Here is a 13,992-nt window from a genome sequence, read left to right on the forward strand (position 1 = left end):
AGAAGATCGTCAGTGAGCTCGGACCTATGATTCACTAACCCCAAATGACTGATCAATCATCTTCCTGTAGCTTATAATACATTTTTTTATGCTCATAAAAGAAAGGCCAACTTGTAATATTATTTTAAAATGTTAACAGTGCCACCTTGTAAAATCTTTTCGCACACGTACAGTTCGCCGACAAGCAGAAATGAAATTTCCTTCATCGACTGTAGATATCCAGACTTCAACCGAGTCGATCAAGAAAGCCTTACCGAAGGCATGCTTGATAATTTACACTTAAGTTTTTTCGTACGCTATAGCCATATAAACTAAAATATAATTTCTGCAATTTTTGTTAGCCTTCATTAATTTATTCATTTGTTCATACTTATGTTCACTAATTTACTTCCCATATGCATGAACAACATATCTTTTCTGACTTCATTTATTTATAAAATAGGTAAAATATTTGGCAATGAAAAAATTGATTCAAATAGAAATAACAGAAAATAAATTGTTTGCATTTATTGCAATTAAATTTTTTCCCGACTTATTAAGATTACAACAAAAAAAAGACACTCTCTCTTATTAATTTATTTCATTAAATAGATAAGATACCCGGCATAAATATCTGTATTTTAATATAGTGCGCTTCCTTTTGAACATATTTCTTTAAATATAGAATTATATAGAATATCGTTACTGGAATATTGCGGAGTAGTCGCTACGACACGGTTCTCAGAACGGACGAAGCTAAACGTATATAGGACGGTTCAGATCCAAATTTAGATCAGTGTATGGTAGGACAACATCGAACACGAAACTTCGAATGCAGTTTCTTGATCCATTGGTTTTGCCTCTACTATACCGTTGAAATTTCGAGAAGTTTCTATCGAACAGAGATCTTAGTTTATACCGATTAAAAGAGACATCACTACATCGAAACGATGAGAGAATACAGTTATTGATACATAAACATTGAGGTAAAACTAATAGAATTATTATATGTAAGATAGTAATATAGTATAGTTAGTATAGAGTATAGACTAATACAATTCGATTCTGATGTCAAAATGAATCCGCGCGCCTTAAAGTTTATAATATCTATAAGACATTTTAATTAAATCACGATTGATCATATATTTTCAAAAATTTTAGATTGAAATTGGAATTATTAAATAGTTATAAATGAGTAATTTAAGAAGAAACTTAAATCTTAATTAAAATCTACATTTAATATCTACATTTTGCTACTCAATGTCATTATCGTTAAAGGCTGCCTTCTGATATTTATTGCCAGCAACTGTCAGCACTGAAAATCTATAGTATACGTGACGTAAAACATAGAAAAATATAGATTTTCAGTACTGACAGTGAATATTGGAATGCAGCCAAAGTGTATAGTGTTATGTAGACAAAAAAAAAAAACTATTGACAATTGCTAAAGTTTAAAAAAGCTAAAGAAATAAAGAATTAATGTATGCTATCTAAAGAGAGAAAAAAAAACAGGAATTACCTGCATATGATAAGTAATCCACAATTAATCCGTCCTATTTCTACATTTCTACAGCATTTATACGTTAATTATTCACAGTATTGCAGTACGAAGCCGCGTGGCGTACAGATAGGTACACACGAATATTTAACACCGCGTTGTATAAATATATTTATATTTTTTTAATTAATACGCGCGCAACATGTATTTCGCACGGAATAAATTCACCACTGCAGTGTTTTACAGATTATCAATTAAAATGGATCCACGACAACGTCTGTTTTCGATTGCATTAATTTTATTAGTACTACTAGCAACACGCATCCATGGCATCCCGCGACCAATCAAAATCGGTAAGCAGTATATGGTCATCGATGAAAACAAATAAAATATCGCCTATATGTGGAAATGTTGCTTATGTTCAAAAGAATCATTTAACAATACACGGAGAGAATTTTCTCTAAAAATTTACCTTGAAATCATTGTAGTTGTGGGACAACATGTACCACCAAGAATTTTATGCGAGCTATTCTGATTAATATATCCACCATAATAAAAAATATTAATATCTATTACATTGAAATATAAAATATGTTTGATTAATTTTACTAAAATATATCTAGGAAATTTTAATGATTTTTCAAAATTTATCAATCTGCTTGGTAATTTTTATCACGTTGTTTGTAAAATGTATATTTTAAAAATTCCTTGGTTGCCAAGTTGTCCCAAGTTTATAGTGAATTTAATGGTAAAATATAACAAAAAATTATCTCCGTGTAGAATTAGAGTAAGCGCCGGAGACTGAAATAATCTAGTTCACTAACGCCATATAAATGTAAAAAGTATTTTGATATAATATTCTATTTAGCGATTGCCATATGTTGAGATTAAGCAACACTCGAATCTATAAATTGATTGTTTTTCTCTCTTCATCTTTACGACAAATTATTGCTTTCTAAGAAATATTATATTTATAAAACTATAAAGTATCATTTCAAAATAAAACGGAAAAAGTGTGTCTATCATAAAAATGTGGAAGTTAAAAAAAATGTAATAGAATAATCTTAGGATTAAAGTTTTTAATTCAGTGATGAATTTGCGCGTGATGATACAAATATATGCTCAGAAAGTCACGCAAGAGAAATATTTTTAACGATGTTCACATGCGCTTGTTAATATTGATCCAACACACGTAATATTGCGAATTGATGCGTAGTTATCAGCCACTATTCAAGTGAATATATTTATCTAATAATCATTCGCAGATATAATTATAATTAAAAAATTAATTGTATAGTTATATTAATCTTAAATATATTGAATACAAGTCTATTCTTTAATTAAGTATATTTGTAAATCGGATTTCTCATCACAATTACATGTTATGTTTCATATTTATTTTATTTTATTTATTTAAAAAGTACCTAATTTTTATTTCTCGTACTTCAAAATTAGTCTTGTGTTTACTATAATCATATACATATACGTATCCTCTAATCTTTCTATTGTATTCTAACACATTACACATTAATTAATCTAAATCTAACGATGTCAGATTTTTTTCTATTAATATATTTATCAATGTATTTTTAGGAGCAATCTTTCATAAAGGCGATGAGGATCTAATGTCTACGTTCCAAAAAGCAGTCTTTGAAACAAAATATGAACATCTCGCACCCGCATTCGAGCTTATCCCTGTCCTTAAGTATGTCGAGGTTAATACCGATAGCTTTAGAACTGCTGAAGCTGGTGAGTACTACGGAAACCAATGATTTCGAATTATAACGATTAAGCCATAATCTCGATCAAGTTTGTTTTTTAATAGTTTTAAATATGCAATATTTTCCTACACAGTATGCTTATTCTAATTCAATTCCAAGAATAGAAATTTAAAAATTTTATTAGAGTAGCTTTCAGTTATGTAATATAACTGAAATATCAAATTATCGTGTTCAGACATGACTAAAAATAAGTACCTATAATAAAAAAAAGAAATAAAAACGTTATGCAAATTGAAACAAAACTATCTATGAAGAAGTCTTTACGCTGCATATTTATTCCAATCTTAAATATACATTTGTTGATTAACTTATCAGAGATTATATTTACATAGCATGCGAGCTTCTTCAGGAAGGTGTGGCAGCCATTTTCGGGCCTGCAAGCCGACACACTCGTGGTATAGTTGCGAGCATTGCTGAGCGATTTAATATACCGCATATCGAATACGTCTGGCGGGAAAGTGAGGGATCAGAAGAGGAATACGAGAGAAAAAAGGCTTCAATGACCATAAATGTGTTCCCTGCCAGTGAGAAAGTCAGCGAGGTTAGCCGTTATACAAAACAAGTATTTTCGCAGTCAGAAATCAATTTTGTAGACGCACTACGTCAAGTCTAAATCGTAGGATTTTGAAAGAGCTATTTAACAGCGCGAGTAATAATTCAATTCGTTTATGTAGCAATTTCAAATTCGGCGCATACCGAATCGAAGATAGTCTACGATTCTGAGATACAATATTAAAATATGATTATGATATCACAATGCATTTAAAAATGCAATTATTTTTTTAATGTATTCTTGATTGACAAAACTGTACAGGCTATCGCCGATATCATCGATTCAATGAAATGGCGAAACTTCGTAGCGATTTACGAAAACGACGAGGGATTGTCGCACCTCCAGAAGACTTTGACACTAAAGGGAGACAAGAATAATCCGCTTACACATACGATACGACAGCTGAGCGAAGGAACGGATTATCGTTCAATGCTCAAAGAAATACACTCTTTGGCGGTCTCCAATATAATTATTGATGTCCAGCCGCAGAACATCATGCGAGTTCTTAATCAAGCGAAGGAAGTCAGACTGCTGGCTGATTATTACCAATTTGTCATAACATATTTGGTACTGTATATTACTTGCTTAATTTCTCGACAACAAAACCGTACTTTCGAACGCGACTTATTTCACAGGCCTGAAAAGATTGTTTAATGAACTATAAACTAAACTCTTTAAAGACTATATATTAGATATAATTAAAAAAATTAAATAAAATAGAGATAAAGTTGTATACCTATTATTCTTGAGTTTTTCAGATTACCAGAAAACAAATACCATAAACAATTTTTTAAAATAATTTTAAAATAATGTTTTCATTGAAATCATAGGATTCATACAAGCTACCTATTCTCGACGTGCGAAATGGTACCGTCAATATCACCGGACTCAGCTTGAGGGAAAATGACGTAGATGGAATTGAATGGGTAAGCAAGCGAGCGCGAATAAACACAAATAAACTACAAATAAACAATTTGCTTCAATGATGTCGAACAGTGCCGTTTAATTAGGTAAAACGTTATAATAAAAATGAAATATTATTTTCTTATAAATATAAACGAGTATATCCAAAGAAAAAATATTTCTGTGCAATCACGCGAATACTTAAGAAAAGAATGCCTTCACCTATTTCAGCATATCAACGTCTGCATTTTCACTAAATTCAAACTAAATTAGGTAGTAAATGTTTTATATTAAGAATGCAGAATAAAAGATTTATAATATATAGAATTGAATTAACTATACTCGTACTTGATCTATTCGCTATTTTATAGCTAGATTCAGCAATTCTCTATGACGCAGTATTTTTGCTGAATACAGCACTAGAGGTCCTGAATGCGAGAAATATGGATAAAGAGGGATATATTGATCCTATATCACTCTCTTGTATATCCAATAATACTGAAAAGTATAAAGCAGGATGTGATATTATCGGCATTATGAAAGAGGTAAGTTCTTTCTCTTATCATATTTTTATATAAAATAAAATAAAAAAATCGCAATTTTGCTTCAAGCCCCAAGACATCCAGAGAAAGTAATTTGATTGATAATTTGACTTTCTTACATCTTTTTATATACTTGTATAAAAAAATATCAAAAGCTATCTAATGTAAACTATATATGTAAAGCTACATTGAATTTATTAAATGTGATTAACATATAACAAATTTCGCGAAAGTTCATTCAAATACAATTTAAGTAATCGTGTTTAATATTGCCAAATTTTGCATATCTATTTTCAACGTAGCGAAATGTAATTTTTGTCACGCACAGATATCGAAGATGGGGAAGATTACGGGCGTTATGAACATTGACGAGTGCGGTCGCCGACAGGATTTTAACGTAAAGATCATGAACTTTCGACAATCGGATGTGGTACAAACAGGTTTTTGGGCCTCCGGCAGAGTGCAGCTCTTACGAACCGAGAAGGAGCGAGAAAGCGAATTGTACAAATCCATCAGAGAAAAGACATTCAAGATCAGCACTAAAATAGTTTGTACTACTGTTTAATACGTTAATTTGATCTTACATTAAGATCACACTAATTAATTTGATAACTAATGGGTGTTATTCTATTAGTTATCAAAATTGTGATTTATAAAATCATTATATAATCCATAAATTATATTATCATCATCATCTAAGTCCTTGACATCTTGGCAGATGTGTTGTGACTATGCTTGTCCTTCCATGTTTCTGATAGCGTCCCTAATAGTGGTGCGCCATCTGTCTCGGTTGATGGTGGCCCTCACTGCCTCCTCCATGTTGGTATTAAGGAGCTGTTTAACTGTATCGGTCCATCGGGTTGGTGAGCGACCTCGTCGTCGCTTCCCTTCCGGCTTCCCCTGGACTATCAGGTGTTCGATAGTATTGCTGCGATTTATGTGTCCGAAGAACTTGAGGATGCGGCTGTACACGTAGCTGGACAGTCTTTGGGGCGGATTTATTTCTGCCAGTATAGACACGTTTGTCCTTCTCGCTGTCCAAGGGATTCGCAGCATCCTTCGCCAGCACCACATCTCAAACGCATCCACATGTCGTCGGTCGGCTGCTCGTAGCGTCCATGTTTCGGAGGCGTAATGGAATACCGAGAACACCAATGTTCTGACCAAGTTGATTTTGGTTTGGCGTGTGATGTTGGGGCTTTTCTATACCTTGGTCAGTTGAGACATTGCCACTCTTCCCAGCTGGATACGCCTGCGAATCTCCTCCCCGCAGTCTCCCCGGTTATTTATTAGTGCGCCCAGATATACATAAATTTATCGACTACTTCGAAACGATCAATGCGTGACGTACCAAGGAAGTTATCATGTTCCCGGTCAACTATCATGATTTTTGTCTTGGTGTTATTTATGTGAAATCCATAATCTAAACTGGTGTTATTAAGCCTATCCAGAAGTGCAAGGAGCTCCTCTTTGCTCCTCGCGACCAGCAGCGTGTCGTCCGCATATAATCTAAGATTCGAGATCTTTTCACCGCCTATGGTCACGCCACCATTCCAGTCCTCCAACACCTGCCTCATTATATATTCACTGTAGATGTTGTACAGAAGTGGTGAGAGTATGCAGCCTTCTGACCCCTTTTCTGATTACACTCTTTCCAGAGGTGGTACTCTCGAGTCTTACGACAGCTGTGCTATTTTTGTATAGATTTTTAATTAAATATATGAGGTGCAGCGGAAAGCCCATTTCCCTAAGAATGGGCCACAGTAGGTGCCATTTGACGTTATCGAACGCCTTTTCATAATCCACAAAACACAAGAACATGGGTATATAGTACTCTCTAGCTTTTTCGATCAGCTGTCGCAGATTCAGGATCTGCTCTCTTGTACCTCGGCCACTGACAAACCCAGCCTGCTCTGGGGCTATCTGTCGGTTGGCAAACGGCTGCAGTCGGCTATGTATAATGTGTAGTAGGATTTTGCTGGCATGCGTGATGAGTGCTATTAGTCGATAATTCTCGCACTTGCAGGTTGGGCCCTTCTTATGGAGTGGAACTATTATGGTGGTGGTCCACTCTTTGGGCCATACTGTGGTGGTCCACACTCTCTGACAGATGCGATGAAGAATTCTTGTTCCGGCAGATCCCATTACCTTGAGTACCTCTGCTGTTATATAGTCTATACCAGCAGACTTGTTATTGGCCAGTCTTCCAACAGCTCTTTCCACCTCCTCTATCAAGATGTGTGGCTCCTGTTCATATTCTTCCCGCCCACTGGCCACCACCAGCTCATCCTCCGCATACAATCTCTCACAATATCTTCTCCCTTGGCAGTGGCAAATTATATTATAAGAATGGATTTAAAGTATTATGTGACTTGGGAAAGATATCTATAACAAATATAGGAAGAAAATAGTAAGATTAAATGGAAAACAATCATATTCAACCAATAATTTTGTTTTAAATGCATCATAAGGAAATACGTAGGTTAGTCGAAAACAGGAAAGGATAGAGATACGCGTCCAACCAGTCTTCGGACTGACGATAATGATAAAATTTGTTTCTTTTTCCCTTTTTTTCTTCTTTAGAATGTAAATTCATAATAAATTACACAAATATGTTGAGGGAGAGACATGTAATAATTTCGTCCGATTCAGGGTGCTCCCTACGTTATTGAAGTGACCGATGGTTCATCACGCGGAATTCTAATCGGGTCAAAACGTTACGAAGGTTATTGCATCGATCTCATTGAAAAAATCGCAGAAAGGATCCCAGAATTCAAATACGAATTCGAACTCGTGCCCGACGGAATGCATGGCAGTTATAACGAAATAACGAAAACCTGGAACGGTCTAATCAAGCGCCTTTTGGACTTTGTAAGTAAAAAATTCTGTTTGCGGAAACTCTACTTAAACGAAGATTTGTTCTAAATTTATTTATCATCTTCTCTTGCCAATTTAATCCTTCGTAGTCACTCTTTGGGTCAATATGACCCGAATTTGGAGCTAAATATCGGTAAGTGCCTGGCTTAAAACCAAGAGTTTGAAGTATTCTCTATAGGTAGAGACCGTTAGTCATTCGACTAAAGCGTCAGTGTTTGTATGACAGCGCGGTCGCGAAAACATCGTGCACGAATGCAGGTCACATCGACCCATAGTGTGACTAGCACGTAATTTCAGTTAAAAAAATCGGATTTTTTTATTGTGCTTAAAACAAGTGTCTGAACCGTAAGTATGACTGTATAGCACCTGCAATATTTTTTTTCCATTGTTTTTATAATAATAACGGTGTTATTTGTTGTCAGATGGCGTACAATCTGCATAGCAAAAACACAAAAACATAAGTATTATTGTTGTTTTTTTTTGTTATAAAATGACAAAAAAGTCATTCAGTCAGTGCAACCGCAGGCGACGCAGAGATCAACGCGACGAGTGTCGCGCATCGGCCGGGTGCAGGAGGGGCACTGTTGCCTGGTCTTCCGATCTTGCCTTGCGGGGCACGGCACAATGCGTATCTGACCCGTTTTTCAAAACATTCCCGTTGCTCGTTTTGCCGAATAGAATCTATCGAGCTTGCGAGCTTGAGCCGTGCGAGTGTCTCGCTCTCCGTGGTACACGCTCGCCTGCGGTTGCACTAACTGAATGACTTTTTTGTCGTTTTATAACGAAAAAACCATAATACTTATGTTTTTGTGTAGTCAGGATATTAACAATAATAATAAAACACATTATTTTCTGATAAATCCATATTTTTTCCACTCCAATATCAGGCTTTTTCATGCATATACCGAAATAAATATCTTTTTTAAAACGCGCGCTAGAGGACTTTTTTTTTTCTTAAAGTGTCGTATTTTAGGAGTACAACCGCCAAACTTTATTTTAAAAAATTAAAAAATTAAAAAGTTATGCTGAGGTAATATTTTTCGCAATAATTTCTTTACGTTTTTTCTAACAATTAAATCGTGTAGATTTAATTCCGGGGTAGGGAAGGGTATTAATGTTCCAAGATAGCTGTGTTTCAAGTCCGACAAATTTGCGGCGCGCAGTTTATTAAATTGGAATATGTACGATATGTACATTACAAAATTCGTTATTTCTTTATACGTAATTATAGAATACATGAACACCAACACCTTGTTACGGCTCCACTCTCCATTTTTCTTTGATTGATTTCTAATCTTATGAGCCTTTACTATTATATTTAAAAAGTTATGATTTTTTAAGTGAAAAAACTACTTTTTTGCGCATGTACTCGTTCAGGATTTTTTTTTCAACCACACACATGTTGCCATTTGATTTCTCACAAAACCGCAGTTGTTTTATATTCTAGAATGTTCAAGGTATGTTCCAGAATTATTTGAACCCGATCGGACCGATACCATACCATTAAAATGGCAACCATTAAAAATCGACTGGGCCAATACGACCCAGTATGACTACCGCGGGATTCTAGAGAAGTGTGACTACGAAGGGTTAAGCAAAAAAAATTTCTTTCACGGAAAGATAGGACAAAAATGTAAACAAACTATCTACTTTCGTACTAAAAATTTATAATAGTTTTGAAGACGCAAAAAATTCATCTTTTATCTAAAATCCACTTCAAGAACAACCTTTTATTACTCTCAATTTTACCGAACTCTTCTATGTCATGAAAATAAATAAAAATGTACGTCTATTTCTTCAATTTTTCCGTGATCTATTACTTATTATTTCTTTATTTTTACAGGAAGCTGATTTGGCCATATGCGATCTCACAATAACATTTCAACGCAAGTCAGCTGTAGATTTCAGCCTTCCGTTTATGAATCTAGGTAACAATACTAAAATGCTGTAAAAAATATTATAATTTCGTTACTTGTTATAAATTTTAGAGAACTAAAAAATAAATTAAACAATGTTAAAAGTATTTTAAAAACAAAGTAAATAATAATAAAACGATAAGTTTTATATATGTTATATCAATTTACGATATTTTAATGTAATTTATATTAGGTATCAGTATTGTATACACCAAACCGGAACAGAAGCCAGTGGATTTCTTCTCATTTTTGCTTCCTCTCGGTGGCGACGTGTGGATTTGTATGGCTACTGCTTATCTCATCGTATCGATAATGTTATATCTACAAGCAAGGCAAGTTATACACACGCACACACATACACATACACACACACACCATGCGCGTGCGCACCACACACTTCTTACAATTAAACAAAATATTTTATAATTTTCATAAAAAACGCAATAAGAAAAATTATTCTCTTCAGATTATAACATTGAAATTAGTAGTGAATGAAAAATGACCATTGTCGAAATGTGATTTGCGTTTTGTAAATTTAAATCATCTTTTTAAGAATGGCGCCTGGTGAGTGGGACAATCCGCATCCATGCAATGCCGATCCTGAGGAACTCGAAAATAACTTCAATTTGAAAAATAGTTTGTGGCTCACGATTGGCTCTCTTATGCAACAAGGGTCTGACATACTACCCAAGTAAGTTTTAATATGATATTGTGCACTATTGTTAATAAACATATTTTAAACATGGAGGAAATTATTTTTCATGTCATTCTTATGCATGCCTTATAGTAATTTTATGTCATTTCCTGTTAGTGTGTATGATTCTTAATGATTATTCTAATTATATTTTATGTATTTTAAATATGCTGTAATATGGATACTTTGCAAGTGACTCAATTCATCATTGAATTTATCTATTTTACTGCTAAATAGTTATCAGATAATTCGGTACTCCTTCCACGTTTCAAACTAATATATGCACAGATAAACTAATCACTTTCAGAGCACCGAGTATCCGTATGCTCTCAAGCATGTGGTGGTTTTTCACCCTAATCATGATCAGCTCATATACAGCAAATCTAGCCGCCTTCCTCACTATGGGCAAAATGGAGACGCCTATTAAAGGTGTTGAAGATCTAGCTAAGCAAACTAAAATCAAATACGGAGCACTTGACGGTGGCTCGACATCAACATTTTTCAAAGTATATATTAATAGCTTATTTACCGACACACATTTTGCTCAACATAAAAATAATTGTTACAAATTTGTGTCAATATTGTTTAACTGTAGCATTCGAATTATTCGACGTATAAGCGAATGTGGGCGGCAATGTCTGAGGCGAGGCCGAGCGTTTTTACTTCAAGTAATGACGAAGGTGGGCAATTTCAAAGTCGAACACGCATACGTGAAAAATCTTCTTTCTTCGAAAAGGGTTACATTATTAACTCTCATTATTAACTCTCTATCGCAATACATTTCAGGTGTAGAACGAGTTATCAAGGGTAAACGACAATATGCCTTTCTCATGGAATCCACCACCATCGAATACAAAATGGAACGCAATTGCGAAATTGATAAGATTGGCGGTCTAATCGACAACAAAGGCTACGGAATCGCTATGCCGCGCAGTAATATTGTAATCCGTACATCTAATATTTCTCCATTTCTTTATTATAAGTTGTTTCTGTTATATCTTCGCAGATTCCCAATACCGAACGCTGATTAACAATGCGATATTGAAGCTAGGAGAGAAAGGTACGTTAGGTATACTGAAAAAGAGATGGTGGCAAGAAAATGGAGGAGGATTATGTAAAAAAGATGAAACGGAAACAAGCAGTAGTACCACCGAATTAGGACTGGAAAGCGTCGGAGGTGTATTCGTCGTTCTAATGTGCGGTTGCGCCACTTCGTTTCTTATTGCTATTTGCGAATTTTTATGGAATATACGCAAAGTCGCTGTAAGAGAGAAGGTAAGCCTTTCACTTTATTTCGTTCAAATTTATATTTGCAACAAACGCTATAATAAAATTAATTAATTTTGTTTCTTTTGACACTTTGATTGCCGAGCTGATTTTAGCGTCGAGTTCTGATAGGTCTAAAGTCGAAAGCAAAATATAAATAAATAAATAAAAATATATTTTACGTATTAATATATGTGTATTATATGTTAGTATATATGTTACTGTAGATATATTACTATATATCTAATAAATAATATAATTTCAGATGGAATAAATAAAACTGTTATTCACAAATCAAAATAATAGATCTTTATGATTAAAGCAGATATAAGCATAAAAATAGAAAAATAATTATATTTTTCATAAATTTAGTACATTTAATACTTCATTAGTTTTTTAATGTCTTAATAAAAATATTTGGTAAAATTATTTTTAAATAAAATCATTCATAAATGTGTGACAAAGGGCTCTTGTTAAAAGTCATATGTCACTCACAATCAGACATGATAGTGACATGGCAAACAAAATGTTAGCAAAGAAAATTATTCCAAGTCTTAATGTAATATTTACTTTTCTCTTTTTACCGTAAATTAAATTGTGAAACAAAATTTAATTTGCACAGTACGCGAATTTTTATATTATCTGTTATATGCCAGCATTAAATTTAACACGCCAGTTGCACCGCATCATTGTCGCTGCAGCATGCTAAAGAGAAACTTAATTACCATCTTTCGTACAGGTCACGCCGTGGGAAGCGCTCGTTGCCGAGTTGAAATTTGCCGTGAACATTTTTGCGGTAACGAAACCTGTTAAAATTGTCAAAAGCAGAGACAGCAGCGCAAGCTCCATGGAAGGTGGGCTTGGCAGAGCTGCGTCTACGGCACGATCTATCGTCGGCTCGTTCCTGCGTCTTGACATGCTCGACAAATTCGATAAAGACCACAACACGAGCAACCGCAGCAACGATCGCAAAATTAATTGACAATCGCCAGAGGAATAATTAAAGCAACCACGAATCTTTGAAATATATAATACAAAAACCCTATATACCGAAATTGTATATCTATTCAATAATAAATACATATATAGATTAAATTACGCGGTTATTTACTGATGCGGGGCAACTAAGAGGAAGTTTTTGGTTTGATCACTACCCACGAATTACCACAGACAAATAACATAAATTTCTTCCATTGCAAATAACATTTGCAAAAAGACTATTATTCTCCAGGCTCCATAGCATAAAAAAAAAAGTTTGTCAGAAGTGGGATTCGAACCCACGCCCACAGAAGTGGACTGCGACCTGAACGCAGCGCCTTAGACCGCTCGGCCATCCTGACGTGAGAAGCGATCTCGTAAAAATCGCAGAAGTATACTCTTGAAATTCTAATTATAGAATATTTTTTTTAAATTCCAACAAATTATTATAGCACGTTGTTATATAAAAATAACGTTGAAAAGCGAATAGACGACGCGTGAAATATTCGTTAATAATATTAAAAATTTTCACAAACTCGGATCGGCGACTATAAATAAAATAATATTGCTAATAATTTAATCACACTTATAATAAGCTAATAATAATATACTGCAACATTGGATATTATTGCATATACATGAAGAAACTTTGATTGTGTTGTTAAAAGACGGATTTTTTCGAGAAATATACTTAAGAAAGAATGATGAACCATGTTAACTCAAAATAGCTGCGTGATTAATACTAGCTCTAGCTTATAATGTATAATGATATTTTAAAACATTAACAGCGCCGTTTTGCTAAAAATTATTTACAATTCGGTTTTAACATATTTTTTTTTTTATTAAGCGGTATCCATAATTAATGTAGAGAATCCTAAGCCGATTTTTAGTACTTTAAAAAAAAAAACCTAAATTTGAGAAAGTTATAGCTTGCTAAAGTTTCTTTGATGACGGCAACTTCAAAAGGTATGACGTCATTGTATAAAATATGACGTCACAGCACAC

General features: G+C 34.1%; 1 protein-coding gene and 1 non-coding gene across 3 annotated transcripts; one reads left to right on the forward strand and one right to left on the reverse strand.

Moving 5' to 3' along the window:
* The first annotated feature begins 766 nt into the window (after positions 1 to 766).
* On the forward strand, positions 767 to 13,104 carry LOC139820264 (glutamate receptor ionotropic, kainate 2). 2 transcript variants are annotated; one of them, XM_071790409.1, is made up of 18 exons: positions 767 to 965; positions 1,577 to 1,610; positions 1,724 to 1,830; positions 3,071 to 3,226; positions 3,591 to 3,799; positions 4,073 to 4,378; positions 4,642 to 4,737; positions 5,086 to 5,259; positions 5,585 to 5,803; positions 7,909 to 8,127; positions 9,977 to 10,061; positions 10,243 to 10,381; positions 10,603 to 10,740; positions 11,051 to 11,249; positions 11,339 to 11,423; positions 11,530 to 11,676; positions 11,750 to 12,018; positions 12,749 to 13,104. In XM_071790409.1, the coding sequence occupies exons 3-18, from the start codon at positions 1,737 to 1,739 to the stop codon at positions 12,989 to 12,991; spliced, it is 2,778 nt and encodes a 925-aa protein (XP_071646510.1). In that variant the 5' UTR covers positions 767 to 965; positions 1,577 to 1,610; positions 1,724 to 1,736; the 3' UTR covers positions 12,992 to 13,104. The 2 variants fall into 2 exon arrangements, with proteins under 2 accessions (XP_071646510.1, XP_071646509.1); XM_071790408.1 differs by lacking the exon at positions 1,577 to 1,610.
* A 161-nt stretch (positions 13,105 to 13,265) lies between these two features.
* On the reverse strand, positions 13,266 to 13,349 carry Trnal-cag (transfer RNA leucine (anticodon CAG)). Its single transcript has one exon. It is a non-coding gene; the product is annotated as a tRNA-Leu (tRNA).
* Between the last annotated feature and the right edge of the window lie 643 nt (positions 13,350 to 13,992).

Source organism: Temnothorax longispinosus, chromosome 10 (genome assembly GCF_030848805.1).
Source record: "Temnothorax longispinosus isolate EJ_2023e chromosome 10, Tlon_JGU_v1, whole genome shotgun sequence".
In the NCBI taxonomy this organism is placed as follows: domain Eukaryota; kingdom Metazoa; phylum Arthropoda; class Insecta; order Hymenoptera; family Formicidae; genus Temnothorax; species Temnothorax longispinosus.